The sequence below is a fragment of the Amyelois transitella genome, chromosome 4 (assembly GCF_032362555.1).
Source record: "Amyelois transitella isolate CPQ chromosome 4, ilAmyTran1.1, whole genome shotgun sequence".
Classification (NCBI taxonomy): domain Eukaryota; kingdom Metazoa; phylum Arthropoda; class Insecta; order Lepidoptera; family Pyralidae; genus Amyelois; species Amyelois transitella.
Window position 1 is genome coordinate 2619822 of NC_083507.1, and position 20674 is coordinate 2640495.

General features: G+C 35.7%; 2 protein-coding genes across 3 annotated transcripts in view; one reads left to right on the forward strand and one right to left on the reverse strand.

The window, feature by feature from the left end:
• Positions 1-809: 809 nt before the first annotated feature.
• Positions 810-2139, forward strand: LOC106129355 (uncharacterized protein C1orf131 homolog). The gene is made up of 3 exons (XM_013327889.2): positions 810-1198; positions 1404-1594; positions 2024-2139. The coding sequence occupies exons 1-3, from the start codon at positions 937-939 to the stop codon at positions 2096-2098; spliced, it is 528 nt and encodes a 175-aa protein (XP_013183343.1). The 5' UTR covers positions 810-936; the 3' UTR covers positions 2099-2139.
• Positions 2140-3037: 898 nt separating this feature from the next.
• The window catches only part of LOC106129383 (hybrid signal transduction histidine kinase A), a 53973-nt gene continuing 36336 nt past the window's right edge, over positions 3038-20674 (reverse strand). The window contains exons 1-2 of one of the 2 annotated variants that reach the window (XM_013327926.2): positions 17875-17996; positions 3038-6390 (exon numbers count right to left, since the gene is read on the reverse strand). In XM_013327926.2, coding sequence (XP_013183380.1) covers positions 3202-6390; positions 17875-17937 — 3252 coding nt within the window. In that variant the 5' untranslated portion in view covers positions 17938-17996 and the 3' untranslated portion in view covers positions 3038-3201. Of the gene's footprint in view, positions 6391-17874; positions 17997-20674 lie in introns of those variants that run through there. The other variant, XM_013327925.2, reaches the window with a different exon arrangement.

The following is a 20674-nucleotide window of genomic DNA, read 5'->3' on the forward strand; positions in this document are numbered from 1 at the left end:
ACGATCTATTTAGCCGATGTGACGTAAAGTTGACTTTGATAAATTGTCAGTTTGATAAAAGATTATTTTATTGTGCCATGTAAACACTCTGCATTTGGCAGTTTACATACACATCTAGATAAAGAAGAATTCGACATGTACATACATACATACATAAACTCACGCCTCTTTCCCGGAGGGGTAGGCAGAGACTACCTCTTTCCACTTGCCACGATCCCTGCATACTTCCTTTGCTTCCTCCACATTCATAACTCTCTTCATGCAAGCTCGGCGGTTTCGGGCACTTTTGACCTGACCCTTCACCAGGACGTCCTTAATTTGATCAAGATATGTTCGTCTAGGTCTTCCCACCCCGACCTTTCCCTCCACACTCTCCTTGTATATCTGCTTAGTCAACCTGTTTTCATTCATCCTCTCCACATGACCGAACCATCTCAACATACCCTTTTCTATTCCTGTAACTACATCTTCTTTCACATCACAACATTCCCTTATCACGCTGTTCCTTATCCGGTCACTCAATTTCACACCCAACATACTCCTTAACGCTCTCATTTCCACTGCATTTATTCTGCTTTCGTGCTTCTTTTGCCATACCCAACTTTCACTCCCATACATTAATGTCGGGACCAACACGCCCCTGTGCACAGCCAGTCGAGCCTTTTTGGATAGTTTCTGACTGCTCATAAAGGCATGCAAAGCTCCATTCACCATGTTCCCCGCGGATGTAATAATTCGACATGTCTGTATAAAAAACTTAAAAAAATGTCACTGTCAGTTAAAAAAAAAAGTGTCAAACAGAAAAAAAGAAACATGAATTCGCCGAAGTGTGGTGGTTCTTTCTTCTCAGATAGTTTTTCGAGTTTCGAGTAGTCGTGGGATTTGAGATACATAAGAGTAAACATAAATTACTTGGTAAATTTAAATCGAATTAAAATGTCTATTATAATACCAACTAAAGCTGCCCTTGCCTTGAAAAATGCTCAAAGTAATTTCCAGTTTGTAAAATTCGAATCGCACAAACCAAAAAAGAAAGACTTAGATGCTAAAATAACAGATTCAAAAAATGAGGATAATCAATTCTCGAAAAAGGATGTAGATCTTAAAAAAATTCGCCATGAAGTTGTTAAGTTTGGAATGTCTGGATTTGATGCCACCAAGAAAGAGGAAGCCAAAATTGCATTGGCAGTGAGTCTAGGTTAGTACTTTAGGGCTCTTTTGTTATTTTCCGTTTGTTAATTTTAGGAAACCGAATTCTTCAAGCTGTGCTGTGCTTCTAGAGACATAAGAATTTCCAAGTGTTTTTATCATGTCTATTTCTGAACAATTGTGTTTGTGCTTAGCATTAGTCATTAATTATTACTCCGATCACATTGTTTTTAATTTTAATTCTACCTTTCCAGGTGCCAAACCACCCAAAAGAGAGTATCTCAATTACAAAGATTTGATGAAAAAGAGGAAAGAAGAAAAACAAAAAGCACAGGAGCAGAAGCAGCAGATGATGTCTAAAAGTGTTTTACAGGGTGTGACTAAGAAGAAAAATAAAATAAACAAAAACAATGATGTAGGACACTTCCTCAGTAGCTATGGAAAGGTAAGAATACAATACTTTAAAACCTTACAGGGTGGAGACAGAGCCAACAACCTCAAAAAGAATGAACGGCCATTCAGTTATGGCTTCTTGATGAACCCTTGAGGATTGAGATTCAAATAGTAGGTTGCTAGTCCATCGATAAAAAGAAGGATCTAAGGTTGTTAGCTTTTCCCTTGAAGACTTTTACAATCTTCATTGGAAGGCAAGCTTTTGTTTTGTCATGTTTTTCTTTGCTGCAAGACCATAATGAAAGCTTACACTAGATAAATGTGTTCCTTTTAAAATTAGTTCTACTTACAAAGTTTAAAAGTAATTTGGGAATGTATATCTAACAACTAATACTACTCATGCAAAGTTTGGGCATTCTTTGATTGGTTTTCAGTATGTTCATCTGAGTTATAAGTAAATTTTATTTGTTTCTTATTTCAGGTCCAAAAGAAGGATTTGATGAAGAATGACAACAGCAATCCTAAAAAGAGTAAAAAGAAGAAGAAGTTAATATAAGCGATTCTTTAGTTTTAGGTAATAAATATTTTATTTAATTTTATATATCTTTTATTCATTCTGATTTTATAACTATTTCTGTCTCTAATTAATCATTATGAATGCAAAACTGATTTATATGTAATACTTGTGACCCGCCCTGGCCTCGCATAAGTACTGCTTTCCTCAGGCAACATTTCAAATAGGAATCCGTCCATAACTTCTTGAGATTAGCAAATACATATAAACAGAACATGAAAAAGTTTGAGTGCTATGTCGTGGACATCAGAATCATTGTCCTTGCGCGAAATCGGTTGCGCCATCACTTCTGGGGAAGGGTTTCAGGTTTCAGGGTTTCACCTGTGGTCATGATCCTGGATTAGGTAAGTCAGACTTTTACTTGACTGTCTGACCCCCGTTACCTTCCCAGGGGAACCCATTCCACTCATCCCAGAGGATTCAATATTAATTACACCATGCTTATACAAAATACTCATTGCTAACTAACCTGCTATCTAGAAGAACCAGACAAAGAGATCTTGTCAATTCAGTGTCGTATTTAGATAAACTAAGTTTATTTCCGTTTTTTCAAAGCTATGGATGATAAAGTAGATGAATTAAAAAGAAAAACATTAAAAGGTACCCTTGCTATTGAATTTGTTGGGTCTACTGAAACAATGGATGACTGTACATTAATGGAAATTTTGCACTCTGTAGTAGAAGTAAGAAAGAAAGAAGTGAATAGCATCCTTATGGAATTGAAAAAGTCTGCCATTGCTTTCGTCGAAAAGAATTATAAGAATAAAACCCGTCGTTGAAGGTTGAGAAGAAAAGTCACATAGTTCTATGTTACCTTCTTGTTATTATTTTAGTACAAATGTATTTATAATAAGTAAAAATAAACAATTTATTAATGAACTTACTTCTATGATTTGGAGCCTATTTAAATAAAACAATTGATTATTGTTAAATATTTTATAATTGAAAAATAACTTTACATAGCTCGTTATATTTACACCAGTATAACTATAGTACATTAATATTATGCAGGCAAATTATTTTTTTAAAATAAATTAACATTTTTAAAATATAACATAGTTTACATCATTTATTACAATAAAAACTTAAACATAGGGTTCGAAATATTTAATAGCTGTCAACATCGGCTTTTCGTTGATTTTGTTCGTTGTAACTGGATTTTTTACTCTCATCTTGATATCTTTAGGTTTTAACACATTCTTGTGGTTAGCACTGGGTGGCCTAGGCGGCCTGATACCATTTTTACTTGGCGTAAATATAGACTTAGTACTAAGACCAGATGTCTCAAGGAAGAAGTCGAAAGGGCCTTTAGTCTTATTCACATTATTTTCGGAATTATTATTCAAAATCATTCTGGGCTCGCACTTCACTGTGTTATACGACCCACTGTTGCTTCCAGAGGAGTTGCTGGACTCTATGTCAGAATTTCTCACAGATTCAGTCTCTAAATTCTCTATGTTTGAAAGGAGATCAGGTTTATTTGATAGTTTTAAGTTTTTTGCTGACGCTTTGTTTAAGGCACTTTCTGGTTCAAGAAAATTCTCATTATTTCCATTGTCATTGTTGATAACAGTTTTCTGTTGATCATTTTTATCAGGTACATTGGTGCGTAAGTGTTCTGTTACTACGTCATCAGAACCATCGCTACTTCCGGAGCTGATCCGATACTCCTCAGCAACGATGCTGGTGAGTTCGTCGTCTATTTTGAATTCTTCAAAATTTTGTGACAAATCAAACTTATCCATATCATCGAAATACTCAGCTTTATTCAACTCAGCATTTGGAGTTTGTGTCTTTTCCGACCCATGATTGAACTGATGGTCGAGATCAGTCAAGTTGATTTGCTTATTGCCACTTTTGCCTCCTTTATTTATTTCTGATAGGATGGAAGACACTGTATTTCCCATTTGGATTGAAGCACGAGGGTCCAATTTCGGTTGCAGAGAGTGAATATTGAAGTTTGTCAAGTAACTGTCTGTAGTATGCTGAAATAGTTGTTCTTGATTAGGTTTATCATCTTCATCTGGTATGATGATTTCAGTGACTTGAGGAAGTTTTGGAATGTCCTTGTCACTGATCTTGTTTTGAATTCGTGGCAAGGATACAACCTTAGCCACACTATTCTTTTGACTTACTGCATGGATTGGGTATTGTTCATTATGAATCTCTACCGTTGGCTGTGTGAGTAGCAACTCTCTTTTACCATTACTGACTACTGGAACATTTATCTCTGAAATGGAGCAGTAGTCTGGTTCTACATTATTAACAGTTGCTACTTGTCCCACTTTTCTCAACTTAACATCTGCAACCCGTTGATTAGCCGCAACGGCTTCAGAGTCTAATGATTCTCTCGATGGTTTGACAGTGTTTTCAGCTTTCCATTTTGCTGATAGATTCTTTGGTTTCGGGGGCAGTGCAGGAGGAGTTCGTGGCACTTTTCTTTTGTTGAATATTTTCATAGAGCCGAGATCATTATCAGTTCTCTCTATGCTATTTCGATTCTCTATGTTTGCCGCTAAGTTTTTAACTATAGAGCCTCTGATCTTAGGAATGCTCGGTATATCATTTGGTGATATTTGTCGAGTAGATGGCACAGGTTTCAATTCATCACTTTTTGTAATTATTGGTTCATACTCATTGCTGTAAATACTTTGTATTTCATACTGAAAGCCTTGGGCTGTGTTCGGTACTTCATAGCTATGTTCCGACGCTGTCTCCAAGCTGAATTTGACAATTTTGTTTACTCTCTTTTCAGAACGAGGTAAAGTATGGCTGTTACCATTAGATCTCACTTTATCATCGTACGTGATGCTATTTAGAGTTGAAAACTGGACTCGTTTAGTTGATGTCTTAGGACTTGGCGTTTCGCTAGACTTCGAATTGTCATTACTGCTGTCGTCCAAAGAATTTTGTAATAGTATTTGATTAACACATTCTAGAACTGGATTATTTTTATATATTTCGTTTGAAGGTGTGTCATCAGCATCGCTGGTGCTTGCATACCAGTTTTCATTAATTTCATTTATACTTGGTTTGTGCAATCCTGTCTGATTGTTATTATTTCTGTCATCAAAGTCTGTGTTGAATCTACTACTAGAACTATTTTTCAATATATTATTGCAAAGCACTTCATTTTTTGCCGATACACTGTGTATGTGCCTCTTATTTATGTTGAAGTCTGAGTCCAAAAGATTATCAGTCGATTTAGATTTTGAGGTGTTTAGTATTCCTATGTGGCAGTCCATATCTTGTTCAGGATCACTGACATTACAGTACCAAGGTTTCTCATTGCTTTCTTCGTTTAAAACATTGTTGAGAAACTGTTGCCTATTAGCTTTTATTTCATCTGAAGCTTGTCTTTTGATTCCATGTAATTTTTCGATTTTGGTTGAGTAAGTCTTTTCTGAGTCACTAACAGAATTATGGTCATCAGTTTTGACAGCTTCTCCAATAATTTGATCAATTTTTTCTGACGCTCTTCTTATGTATTGAGCGATTTGATTTGCTGTCATCTCATTATCATCATTGTTCACTTGATAACTCATCCCCACGCATTCTTCAGCGCTGCTGCTATGATTAGCTTGGATTGTGCTTTTCTGTGCACTATTCTTTCTTCCTGAATATTTCCTGGATCTCCGGAAAACATCGCGTCTGCTGAAGGCTTGTTTGTTTTTGACGAAAGTACCTTTGCTGCAGACACTGATATTATTTCCTTCTTCGCTTGAACTAGTATTTCCATAAACGATTTCATGTTTAGGCAACTGGAAACTTTTACTAAGCCTAGTATTTTTTTGGAAAACCGGTGGTGAATTTCTTTCGCGATAACTGTTACTCCTTACAAATGTGTTCTGGAACCTGGAGTCAGTGCTTTCCAAGCTCTGAAATTCCGGGTCAGTCTCAATGTTGGTTTGTTCGCTAGTGAAGCCGAGTAACTGTTGACAATTGCTGCAGTAAGACTTTCTTGCTTTCAGTTTACTTATTTCTTCTTGTTGGGTTTTGATAATTTTTTCTTTTTGCTTTAAAGCAACATGTATCTGCCTCTGCTCACGCGTAAGTCGTGATTCCAGTAGGACTAGTGAGCGTAAAACTAGAGCAAGCTGGTCTTGTCTAAGTCGCCGTTCTTGAACTGCTTGCTTATCTCGTGCTGCGAGGGCCTGCCCTGCTTCCACGAGCTGGTGTCTTTGCTTCAGAACGGATTCAGACTGCTGCTGCAGCGCACTCCTCACAGCGTCAAGTTCCCGTCGTAACTCCATCGCCTCAGAACTGCTATCCATCTGTAAAAAAAGAAAATGAACACATAAATAACACAAGGATTAATGACTTCTATTCCTGGGAGTAATTAATGTCAATAGAGACCATTTGAGACGTCATTAAGTATAAGATGCGAGATAGGGTACTTGAAATGTCAAGTACGATTGATACACGACTTTGAATGCTCCAAGATATTAGATGTCGCGAATAGACAGCCGACGACGATGAATAACTGAACTTGTTTGATGAAGTACAAAGAGTAAACATCAATATCTATTGGCTTCGTGACTCCGTATCATGTAAGGTCATTGGTCAAAAAGTGTATCATTCCAAAGTTATCGACAGCGGAACTGATAATTGTTTGAAGGGTATTGTAATAAATAAATTTGCAAAAAGCTAAAGTAATTATACTGAGACAACATTCTACCACTGCACCAATAGAAATTCAAGAATAATTCGAAGTTTATTAGCCTTCAAATGAAAACATGGTATTTTTTTCAAAAGGCAATATTGACATTACATTATATATATATATAATGTCAATATTGAGGCATCGCTACTTTATACAGCACAGATAAAGAATTATTACATTGTGAAATCTTTGGAATAACGTCTTATCCGAATTCTTCATTACTATTTAAGCAACAATTACTTAGGCACTTATAATTCAAGATCTTATCAAAAATCTTACATCCACGTTTTGTATGACTATCGAGTAATTAATTTTATTGATTAGTTAAAACAAAACAATCGTGTTTATTAAAATAACGTTGTGCAGAACATTAATGCAATATATTTCGTTACGGCTATTTAATAATAACTTTCCACTTGGTAATGCAAGTTATTTTTAGAGCCGATTAAAATCAAAAACTTCTTTAGCCGGACTTAACCCATTGTTCGGTATCACAGAAATGACAGAAATATGAATATCATTTTTCAGTTAATATTCTCCTTGACTCTGTTCGCATAAAGGTCGTGTTTTTTATCATATTAATTTGTTATTAAATTGGTATTTTCTTGATCTTACTAATTTATTTTCCACATTTAGAAAGGCTTACCTAAATTAAAAACAAGTAAGTATTATTGTTTTTCTTAAAAATAAGTAAGCAACTCATTATACCAATTTGAACCTAGGTTTAAGATGAAGCCACACTTAGGGCTAGCTTAATCGGTATGACTCGTGCGCACCTATTTTTATTATCGTTCAACTTAAAAGTTTTAATGTCTTATCAAGTGAAAAATATACATCAAATATAAAATACCTACCAATAAGCCACATGCCAACGGTGACAAGATATAATCCGCCTACACGTTATTTAAAATCGAAAGCAGGCTTTGCACGTGGGCAGCCACCGACATTTTACAAGTGGACTGGACTTTCGCTTTCAGGAATTCGACACTAGAATCACGAAATTTATAATTAGTGGGCCATACGTCTTTATCCCCTACGGGGAAGACAGAGCAAATGGTCTCGAAAAGCGTTCAACAGGATGGCTTTAAGATCGAGAGAATCGAGATTCAGATAGCGACAGGTCAGGTTGCTTTAAAGTCCCTTGTTTGTCTTAATCTGCACAATGTTGACAATGAGTAATAACGACCATAATATACATATAATAACTCTTAATTTATCAAATATATATTAAATATAATTATTTCTTATGTTTGAACCGAATAAAATCAAAAAGTACATGACCTATTTTGGAAATTGAAAAGGAAATACGTTACGAGCCTGAAAAACACTACTGTTTCCGTAAAATTTCCATAAAACAAAAAAGTGCGCGGAAGAAGCCGCGCGCAAATGCTAGTCTAGATTAAGTACCGTTTCTCGTTACCAAGATTAATATCAATCGCAAAAACTTGTGCTAGAGATTTATTCTATAACTTAATTTCTCTATGATTATTTATAGCACCATAGATAAAACCAGGTTTCCACATATCGGAATCAATAATGTCTTTACTAACACTTATAAGATGGCAAGTTTCTAAAAAAGTATCTTTATAGGCCCACTTTTATGACGTACTAGCTTTTACCCGCCGCTTCGCCCGCGCGAATTCAGCACCACTCAGGTACAAAAGTAATAAGAATAATAATAAATATATACGGAACAAATTACACTGATTTAGTTAGCCTCGAAGTAAGTTCGAGACTTGTGTTACGAGATACTAACTCAACGATACTATAGATAAAGATTTTATTATAAAATATATAGATAAAGATATTTTATAATAAATATGTACTTTAAATTTTTATTGAGATGATACCCTATATCCTTCGACTCTTAATTGTATATTCACACGATTTCAAGAAGATTTATTCACGCGTGATGGCATATAAATGAACTTTCACATTTACTTATAACATTAATTGGAATTCTACTTTAGGTAAGTGTACCTAACGTACTACCTGCACCAAACCAACGAGCTAAGGTACATGAAAATGTGGCGGGAGCGAGGATCGCCACCAAAGGGATGTCAAACAAGAACCTCTTAGATGTTTGTCTTCCACCAGGCTAGGTGTTATGCCTGGGGATCCGCGGCTCTTACGATGTAATGTCGGATGTTGTATAAATGCTTCAATCCGTGAAATCATTCCTTGTGCGACTTAGACTTTTCGCTGTTTTGACTGATAGCGTCGCGTGATTTTGTTTTCCCCCCGTTTTTTTTCGCATTTTCCATTACTTCTTCGCTCCTACGAGTAATAGTTGCAGCGTGATGTTATATAGCCTAAAGCCTTCCTCGATAAATTGTCTATTCAACACAAAAATAGTTTTTCAATTCGAACTAGTACTTCCTGAGATTAGCGCGTTCAAACAAACAAATAAACTCTTCAGCTTTATAATATTAGTATAGATATAACAAAGTAAGTACTTTTCATTACGAAATTTCTACGGGCGCGAAGGCATTAGGTAAGTGGTGTTATTTAAAGCTCGATTTGTCGGTAAAATAAAATGCAACCCTGATGTCATAAAAATGCTTTTTTTACGAATTTGTAGAGGAAAAATATTCTTCTCTAAAGTGTGAACGATTACAATGCTAATAGTCACAGTAAATTAATGCTTATATAAGAACTTTTTTATTTGTACCGCCTCGAAGGATCTGAGGGTCCGACAATGGCTGGACAGTGTAAAGGCACTTATAGAAATTTCTCTTTTATTTTTTTTATGGACATGTTATCTGATTTACGGGGTTCTTACATGCATTTCTTATCTTTTGATTGTCGTGGTTGTTCATTACGTTAATAAATTCTTTATTTCTACAGAAATAAGTATGAAAATTATATTAGGTTTGATTTCTTTGTGTTAAATAAGAGGCCCAAAACTCCTAAACCTAAAACGAAAACTTTGCGATAGGTTTCCTTGGTGGGTAATTTCGGCATATCTTCACTTATTTCCCGACTATTCTATTGACTTGTCCCATGGAAGAATAATCGAGACTATTTCGACAGTGTCATGCCATCATGGGACAGTTCAATGGACTAACTACGTGGACCTTATTTAATGGGACTACTAAATTATTTATAAATACCTATATGTAGAACAATTTATGGAACATAGGTATGGGAACCAGCTAAATTTCAGCATACCGTAATATGCGAAGTGTCAACTGTACAGTAAGTAAACATGCATGATAAAAATATATCTCGGGAGCGATGCTTCGGGTTAGACCGTCACAAAGGGAAGATCTTCCGTCAGACTAGGTGTTATGCCGGGGAAACCGCCGCTCCTACAATGTTGATTCGGAAGTTGCTTCAATCCGTGAAGTCTTTGTAATCACGATTTTGCATGTGTTGTGATAGGCTTAGTGGCGCGTGACATTTGACATGTCGCTGTAGACTCTACGCTGCTGGTGATTGAGCCCGCCGTGTTTTGACTGGCTGTTGTGACTTGTGGAGTATAGGTGTCGCCACAAATACATTTCGCATATTCATTTTTTACGGCCATTCTCTAAGATGCTCTAGAGAGTTACATTTGAAAGGACTTCAACTTGTTTAGTTAATAAAAATACAAAAAAAGGACAATGCAAATAAACATGTCCTTTTTGCGATCATAAACTTCATCATTGTGACATGATTTGTAACGTCCGAGAAAAAAAGGTAGGTACTGTTACGTGCGCGTTTAATACCTGTATTATCTATACATATAATTAATATGTAGAAGGGTCAATTCTGTACATTGAAAATATTGAAAAAATAAATAGCAGGGGGTGTTACTGGATCGATACCAAACACAAATTGGATCGATCGATCGATACCAACAGAGTTACTCAAAATGGAGAAATAAACCCTCCACGCGCAGACCGACATCCGCGCGGTCGGAGTCGCGAGGGGAAGCTAGTTTATAAATAATGTCATTAACTTCAATCGGATATTTCTTTTGCATTTATAGGAATTATAAGAACACAATGCAATAAAATTATGGAAATCAGCGTCTGTATTGTTATAAGTCAATATAAATATGAATCCATCCAGTAGGTAAGTTCGCGACCAACTCTATTATTATTGAACGGATTTAGAATCGTTAAACTTTCAGCAATGAATTCCTTGCATACTTATAAGATGTTAATGTATGCTCGTCCAAGCCTAGGCTATAAATGTACTATCGGACAAACTAAAACCTTACTTTAAACTGGCAATTTGTCGTAGATAATTGTAATCTACTACAATGAGCGTCAGGTGCTCGTGATGCACATAAAAGGCACAGGTTCAAATCCCACCTTGGCCATGTAACAATGACTATTTTTTAGGCGTTGGGCTAGCAACCTGTCACTATTTGAATCTCAATTCTATCATTGAGCCAAATAGCTGAATGTGGCCATTCAGTCTTTTCAAGACTGTTGCCTCTGTCTACCGTAAGTACTGTATGTATGTAGGTACCTATGTACCGATGTTGCAACGGCACATTCAGGCTAGGTACTGAATGTGTAACCATGATCCAACCAATACGAGTTAGGTTCCCCTGCAAAGGTTGCGGAGGTCAGATGGGAGTCATCATGTAAAAACCTGACTCTTCCAATCCGGGATCGATGGTCAAAGGCAGAAGCGCCTCCCATCAGACGAGATTTTATAACCAATCTTTGTTTCCAAGACGAATTTGTGAACTTTGAAAACTTTGAAACTTTGTGTATTCGAGGATATATTTAACAGTAGTTCTAGTCAGCTCACGCTAAATAATTATGTCATTGCATCGCTCACCGCCTAGCACGGCGCCTAGTCCCAACATTAATAAACTGCCGGAATGCTACGGATCGGACTCCGCGCTTAATATCTCATACCTAGACAATGAGACTAATGAGACTTCTACAAACGTAACAAAGCGTTTTAAGCGTAAAATTGGTGAACTAGGTCACAAATCTGAAAGCTCAATGACTGAAATCAAGGAGATGTTTATGACAATCCAGCAACAAAATCAAGTTCTCATATTAAAAAATGATGAGCTCCAAAGATCTGTTAATACTTTATCGGACAGACACGATGCAATAATAACCAAGGTCGAGGCTCTTGAAAAAAATAATACGATTCAAGCTAAACGTATTGAACTTTTAGAAAATAAAATTGAGGCTTTGGAAAAGAAGTCTATTTCAACTACAATTGAACTTCGAAATATTCCGAAACAAAACAAGGAGTGTGAAAATAGACAGGCTTATATTCAATATGTTTCTGAAGTGGCCAAAGCCGTTGGAGTAGATACGAGATTAGATAATGCTCAAATCAGAGATGCTTACCGGGCCAGATCGGATGCTATAATAGTGGACTTCGTTACCACCACGACCAAAGACTTACTCATATCGGGGGTCAAGAAATTCCACAAACTTAACAGCCAAAATAAAAAGCCACATCTAAATACTCTGCATGTTGGCCTTCCAGGGCCGGCGCGCCCGATTTATGTTGCTGAAATGCTCTCTAATAAAAACAAAAAGCTGGCTTTCCTTGCCCGATGTCTAGTCAAAGAGCATAAAATTCACTCTACTTGGTCGTCGTATGGCAGAATTTTTGTCAGGAGACATGAAGGTCAAGATCCAATCAAAATCACAGATGAAGAGGACTTCAAACTATTTGGACCATGACTAGTCATGCCATTATCACGTAATTATTTAGTAATTCGGCTTGTCTATCTCTTGTTTCATTATTACTATATTTTCTTTATTAGCGTATTAGCTAGTTGTAAAACCGTAGAAACATTCACCCACACTTATTCACACACAAACAAATCAAATCAACATAAAGCACATAAAGTTTCGTCTGTCGCTTGTTTTCTATCAAAATTCATACATATTCCAGTTACTTTTTACTCCAAAATCACTTCACTGTTTCCCAAATATTCCATACATTGCTATAAAATCAAGATAACCACTGAGAATATACTGACGATGTACTTGTTTGTCACAGTCTATCTACAGAAAACATGGACTGGAACTTGAGTTCCAGTCTCGACTCTCTGTCTGTGGCAGAGAGTTTCACATGTGATATAGAAAATTTAAATTCTAAATTAAATATAAACAAGTACAATCTCAAAGTTATATCTCAGAATATTAGAAGCATCTCGTTCAACTGGAGTAGTTTTATAACCCTATTGACTCGTTCTCAAATAGACTGGGACCTAATTGTCCTAACTGAGTGCTTTTTACCGTCGACAAACATTATTCCTACCTTAGAAAACTACAATTTTATCACGTCTGATCCATTATCTCATCTAACCAAAAATGAAGGTGTAGTTATTTATTACAAAAAATCGCTCAAAATACAAACTGAACAAATAATGATCTTAGAAGCTAATAGTACATTAATACGAATAAATGAAGATACATGTCTAATTGGTATTTACCGTCCTCCCCATCACCTTAATGCTACTAAATTTATCAATTCCCTCGAACTCCAACTTAAAAAACTCTCACGTTACAAAAACATTATTATAATTGGCGACATTAATCTAAGTATTTGTCCGTCTAAATTCGATACCAGAGCAAATGACTACCTAAACATGCTAGCATCTAATTCTATCCTGCCAGGACATTCCCTACCCACGCGAAACAATAAAACTTGCTTAGATCATATAATGATTAAAACAAAATGTCTTCCCCAATGCTGTGTTATCGATTCATCAATTACTGACCATGATTCCATAGTCCTTAATATTAATCTTAAGACAGAAATCCCCCGTGCACCTGTCAGAACCTTTAAGTTTTGTGACTATGAAGGTTTGGACAGAACCATCAGTGATTTTGATTTTTCCCCTATTTATCAGATGACAGATGCTAATGATGCTGCTGATTTTCTCATTAAATCCCTTCAAACAGCTATTAACTCTAATGAAATGATTAAAAAAATACCGGTTAGGAAACGAATCTCCAAACCGTGGATCACCAAAGGATTACTCAAATGTATGAGAAACAGGGACAATTTACATAAAAAGCATAAGAGGGATCCCGAAAATGTAATATTAGAGTGTACCTATAAAAGATACAGAAACTTTTGCAATATAATCTTAAAGAAGGCCAAGAGAGCGTATGATAATAGTCTTATAACGGAAGCAGGCAAATCACATAAAAAATTATGGAATGTAATAACACAGCTAACTCAATCTAAAAACAAAACTGACCATTCACCCAATCTACTAAGCTACCATGCACCCAAAGATAGTATCAATCACATCAACTCTTATTTTGCCAGTGTGGGAAGTGACCTCGCTCGTAAGATTATACCCATAACAACACGTAATACTAAATTTAAGCACAGAGACCCCCCACCTAACTCATTTGTTATACTACCAACTAACGAAGAAGAGATTATATCAGCAATAATGGCTTTAAAAACCGATGCAGCTCCCGGTGTAGATAACATTCCTAGCCTTTTGCTGAAGAGATATGTGAACATTCTCACAACTCCGATCACATTCCTATGCAATCTAATTTTCCAGACGGGTGTCTTTCCCCGTGCTCTAAAGATTGCTCTAGTTAAACCGATTTATAAAAGTGGTGACAAGAACAGTGTTGACAACTTCAGACCTATATCTTTATTACCGGCACTATCCAAAATTGTAGAACGTCTCATTAATAATCGCTTAGTTAATTTTCTTGAAAACAGCAAAATCCTCGCTCCATCCCAGTTTGGTTTTCGAAGAGGTAAATCAACAGATGATGCTGTCTATAGCTTGACTGACACTATTGTACGCAATCTTGACTTAGGTATTAAAAATATCGGCATATTTTTAGATTTTAAAAAAGCTTTCGACACAGTTTCGGTCCCCCTTCTCATTCAAAAATTACAAGCGGTAGGAGTAAGAGGATTGCCGCTGTCACTTCTGACTGACTATCTTCAGGATAGACTCCAACAAGCTAAAATTGGAAACCTGATTAGCGACCAACTTCCCGTAACACATGGTGTGCCACAGGGTAGCATATTGGGTCCCACGCTATTCCTTGTCTATATTAACGACCTCTGCCAGCTACAAGTTCCAAACTGTACAATCTTTGCTTTTGCCGATGACACCGCACTTGTCGTTAATGGTAAAACGTGGGACGAAGCGTATTGCAATGCCCAAACTGCCTTCAATATGGTCACTGGCTGGGTAAGCACAAACATGCTAACATTGAATTTGAGTAAAACGAAACATATGTTCTTCGCTTTAAATAAAACTCAATGGCCTAAAACCGGTTTTATTACTGCCCATACGTGCAATAATATTTCGCCTCAATGCTCATGCCTGAAGTTAGATCGTGTTGATACTATTAAATACTTAGGTGTAGAAATTGACACTGCCCTAACCTTCAAAACTCATATACAATCATTAACGACAAGACTACGCAAGCTCATCTATATTTTCAGATACTTAAGAACTTTAGCTGATCGTAAAATTCTTAAAATGGTTTATCAGGCACTGTGTCAATCTCTAATCGGATATTGCATTACTTCATGGGGCGGGGCTGCAAAAACGCATCTCATTGAGGTGGAACGGGCTCAACGTGCGATACTTAAAGTAGGAGCTTCCCTTCCTTTTCGTCATCCAACATTCGAACTGTATCAACAGTGGGAAGTCCTTACGGTGAGACAGATCTTTGTCTTTTCGACTATTCGTAAAATGCACACTCAGTGTAGATATAATCCGAGTCTTTCTGCTAACAAACGAAGAAAGACTACCGTCTGTAACCTTGAACACTTCAATACTAGATTTGCGCTTAAGTTCTTTTGCTTCCTTGGCGCCTTCCTCTACAATAAAGCCAACAATATTCTTATTATATACCCAATGTCTAGATATCTTTGCAAGAAGGCTCTTTTTAAGTGGTTACTATCTCTTGACTACGATTCTACTGAACGTCTCATACAAATTACTTCATAACCTCCTACCTCATCATTACACACTACAGAACAACATTTTACACAAACAAGAACACTTACATATCACATACAATCACCCACTACGGTTTTACTCATAAGCTTAGATAAGTATTTTTATGTTTTGTCATTATGTATAAAGTTTTTCTCTTTTTCTTTAATTTTTCTACTATCGGCGTCAAATTGATGTACAAGATCATTTAAATCATAGGGAGGAGTGAGCCTGGTGACCTGTAATACAGGAGGTCTTACCTACCTATCTCAGGCACCAGTTCTCTCCACACTTATTGATATTACTACTCGCATTACTTGTACCCCATCGATTAAGTATGAAATGAAACTCTGTAAATTAGTATTAAGTGGAGAGAATAATAAACGATTTATTTATTATATTATTATTATTATCAGACCTCCGTAACCTTTGCCGGTAAACCTAATCCGTATTAGCTCCATGGTTACATATCCAGTTACCGGAATGTGCAGGTTTCCTCGCGATATTTTTCTTAACAGGCATTTCAAAACTGAAATTATTATTTGGCCTTAATAACAAATACGTATAAACTATTGGTACCAATTGATTACCAGAGCGATAAGAAAGCAACCGGTACTAAAGCCAGGAGGAAGAGAATTCTACTACACTGTGTATGTATACAGTTACAAGAGTGATGACTGTCTTTGTCATTGTTTACCTGCCGGCACTACCTGTGCGATGCAGGGACATTTAACTAGCTGTAACGGTCACGAGATGAAGATTAAAACTTCAATTATCATGTTAAAGATCATTGAAAATGATTCACAGCTGATGTAACTGCTTTTTTAACAAAATATGATGTCAGTTACCTGTTTTCATTGTAAATTGGTAACCTTTATTAACAAAAAAATAATATATATGCCGTGTGGTTTCCGGCACTTTTGAATAGGAACCCCTCCATTTATTTCCCATGGAAGTCGTAAAAGGCGATTAAGCGAAAGGCTTTTAGACTTGTGATTATTTTTATAGGCGATGGGCTAGCAACCGGTCCCTACTTATTCGAATCTCAATTCCATCATGAAGCCATACAGTTGAGCGTGTCTTTTCAGTCTTTTCAAAACTGTTGGCTCTGTCCACCTCGCAAGGGATATAGAGGTGATAATATGTATGTATATTTATATGTCAGAGTATTTTAAATTGATAGTTCGCGCGAGCATCCATGATCTATCGAACTGATCTTCCCAGGTTTATAAGCCTTTCCCTTGATTGGTTTTTACGATATTTACATGAAATGAAATATATCTTGACATGAAAGCTTGCACTGATAAATGCGTTTTTTATAATGAACGTAATATTGTATTACCTTTTGATACGTATTTATATTTTTTCAAGGCAGATATTGTTTCCTGATTTTACAGACTTATGACGTATGAACAATAAAAAAAGAAAGTACCATGAAAATAGGAACCTTCCTTGAAATGTGACAATAGTTAATTTCCGTGCGCTAACAAATGTCTGTGTCAAACTTGTTAACAACAAAGGTAAAATTATGTGAAACTGAACGCAATTTGAAGAAACATGCAAGTTTTCCTTTAGAATTACGTTGTTCACTCTAGTTTTGGGGGTATTTTGGGAAACAATGACAGCGAAAGTGTTCCGTTTTACGTGGGAATACCCCGTGCGTACTACAATAGTAATTGTAATGTAATTAACTCATAATTTGGAGGGACCAATACGCCTACTTGATTTACTTATTTTTACGCAATAATTAATTAAAATGGCCAGTTTGAGTGAGTAAGTCAATTAATTATAAATTATAGGTGAATGTGTGTGATTATATTGTTAAAAGTAAGTTATAATTTATCTGTTCCGTATTGAAGCTGAAGCCAACACAAGTACCTACAAGTACAAACAAAATATGTGAAGAGGTTTTATTTTACACTTTGTCATATTGCAAAATATTGAACAAGTATTATTGCATTATTTGTTGTAATTCTAATTGATTACAAATCAAGTAGTACATCACAACCTTTAGATCTAAATAGACAATATTGCAAGAGAAAATTCAATGAAATTTTAATGAAGGTACAAAAATCGTTATGTATTAGGTAGGTCTCAAATATTTAAGACTTAGACTTGAAAGAAAATTCGGTGATACCTAATACTCTCTTCTTAAAATACCTTTATTTAAAAATAATAATTTCGAACCTTTTTAAATTTTGAATATTCAAAACGTTGTTCTTCGTTCGTTAAGCTCGTCGTATATGTCATCCTTCTAAATTTGAATCACATTAACACAACACTCGGAAATAAATCGTTCGATCGTTCGATTAAATCGATCGATTATTCGAATCTGCCAACCGGACATTCGGCTGCCGAATCGGTTGGCCTCGGTTAAGGCCGGCCGCATACTGCCTTGTTTCCATCGTAAGATCAACCACAAGGTGTCGTTAGCATGTTGAGTCATATGTTTGTGTGGTCACGGTCGCATTGTCTGATCGAGCGTACACTTTCGATAATGTGTTCGATTACAGGAAAAAATGTGACAGATACCATAACATCAATTCTTTCATTAATTATTTTACACCAACAAACTATTTTAGAATTTTTTGTGTAAAGATAGAAAATTATTAAATATACGTCTATACATGTTTCCGCCAAAGAACATTTGCTCCAGGGAATTAATCTAGCATGACCAACTTATACTTCTACAGCACGCAATGTGAATCCGATAAGAAGAGGCCAAAGATGTCTCTTCTCACCTTCTGAATTTCATGTCGTGCCCGGCTAACTGCAGTAGAAAAGACCCAAGTGGCCTAGTGTCTATGTCTATATACACTAGGCCAGTTGGGTCTTTTCACACACACAAAAAAAAAAAAAATTTAAATGTCACAATAAAATTTAAATTTGGATCATTGACACGAAGAAGAATTATTAATAGTCCGAATACCGATTAGTAACGTTACTTTAAAATTTTAAATAAGATATAACAAGTAATGTACCAATACATAAGTAGGTCCTACTAAGTACAATTTTTCCCATTGCAAAGCTAATATAGATATTGATCTTGTATAATAAGTTTGATATCACTTTGAGCAAGATAGTTAAGAATCTGGACGTGAGCTTCAAGATAAAAACAGGATCAAGTGCATAAAAACAGTGATTCCCATACAAGATTAAGTGGTATGGCTTTATAAGAAAGCTGGATTCTTGATCAACCAGACTGTCTTGTCATATTTAGTAACTGTATGTGTATTTTAAAGTTACAACTAGAAAAACATTTTTTTTAACAGCGATTAACATTTTTGGAGCTGAAGAGATGTCTTTTAAGTACGGGGGTATAAAGGGCCTTTTATTGGAAGTGAAAAAGCCTATTGATGAGTCACGATTTTCACTACATAAAAAGTGCCTAACACTGGTTTTAATTTGGTTACAAATAACAGCATACTTAGAATCAATTATTTTTTTACCAAGAATTAGAAAAGTAATAATTCTTACATCTAATTAATAACGCGTTTTGATTTTATTAACAGAATATAATAATTAAATTCCGTGCGCGCTTTCCTGAAATTATTCAACAATTTGTCTTGACTGTCAACAGTGCCAACACAGTTCAATACTGGACACGTTATGAAAGAAAATAAGTTCATCATTCAATTTCACAGACTAGTATTGAAAGTGATTGTCAGCGTGTTGTCAAATATGACAAGCAATGGATGCTGTACCATATTTTAGTATGTTTGCTTTCATATAGTGTAGATTTTATCATTCATTCATTCATATAGTCACGTCTATATCCCTTACGGGTTAGACAGAGCCAATAGTCTTGCATTCATTCATATAGTCAAGTCTATATCCCTTGCGGGGTAGACAGAGCCAAAAGTCTTGAAGGGACTGATAGGCCGCGTTCAGCTGTTTGGCTTTATGATAGAATTGACAGGTTGCTAGCCCATCGTCTAGAATAAGAATCCCAAGTTTATAAGATTATCCCTTAGTCGCTTAGTTCATTTTATAAAATTGAATATGTACCCTTAAATACATCACGTCTGCCTCTCGACGGGATATACAGTGCCAAAAGTCACATCACATCACAAGACTCGAAGGTTACGTTTAGGTACTAGTTGAGATATGACCCTATCTAACTGAAATTCAGCGATAGTGGTTTTAAGCCAATATAAAGAAGCATCCCTATTTTATAAGCCTTTGCCTTTGAGCCCTTAAGACTTTAACAATCTGCGCGGGAGGAGATGCCACTGGCACACATTATGTTATTTCCTGCCGAGGAGAAATAATTTTGTGAGACTCATTTTATTCACCATTTTTTGCTTAGCTGTTATTAGTCACGGTCATGGCCTATTATATTGGAATTTTAATAAATTTTCTCAATTACAAAGGTATTTAAACCCTTCCTTAAAGCCATTTATATAGAAAACGTATTTATTAACCACAGAATTTTTTTTTCGTCCATGATTTAGATTTTAAGATATCTATATTCGTAAATTGACGTCCGATTAAAATGCTGCAGTGTAGTTTGTTCAGCCGCTTCTTCTACACATGCGCTTTGGAAGCAGTAGTAGTTATAGATTTAAGTGATGTGACGTCAATAGGTATCCAATTTAGAAAATAAGTCTATTCTATTCTAATTAAATAGATACTACTGAGATAGGTGCTTACAGAGGCATACATTACGTAACTAGTTTCTTTGTCGGTATGATATCTTAAATTGAATTATGAATGGGAGGATTTGCAAATTGTTTTTTTTTACTTCAACCTTTCGTATTAGATTTACCTACTAAAAATAGTAAATTCCAAACTAAACTAAAAAAAAAAAAAAACTCAAACACGGAGTGTAGGTACTGCGACATTATAATGAGATGTGTAAGAAGAGATAGTGACAAGATAAGAAAAGGAAAATGGGAATAGGAGGTTGGTTCATGTAGATTTTTTTCTCTTGATTAGCTTACACGAAGAGTATAATAAAAATGTAGATAAAGCGAAAGAAGTATGC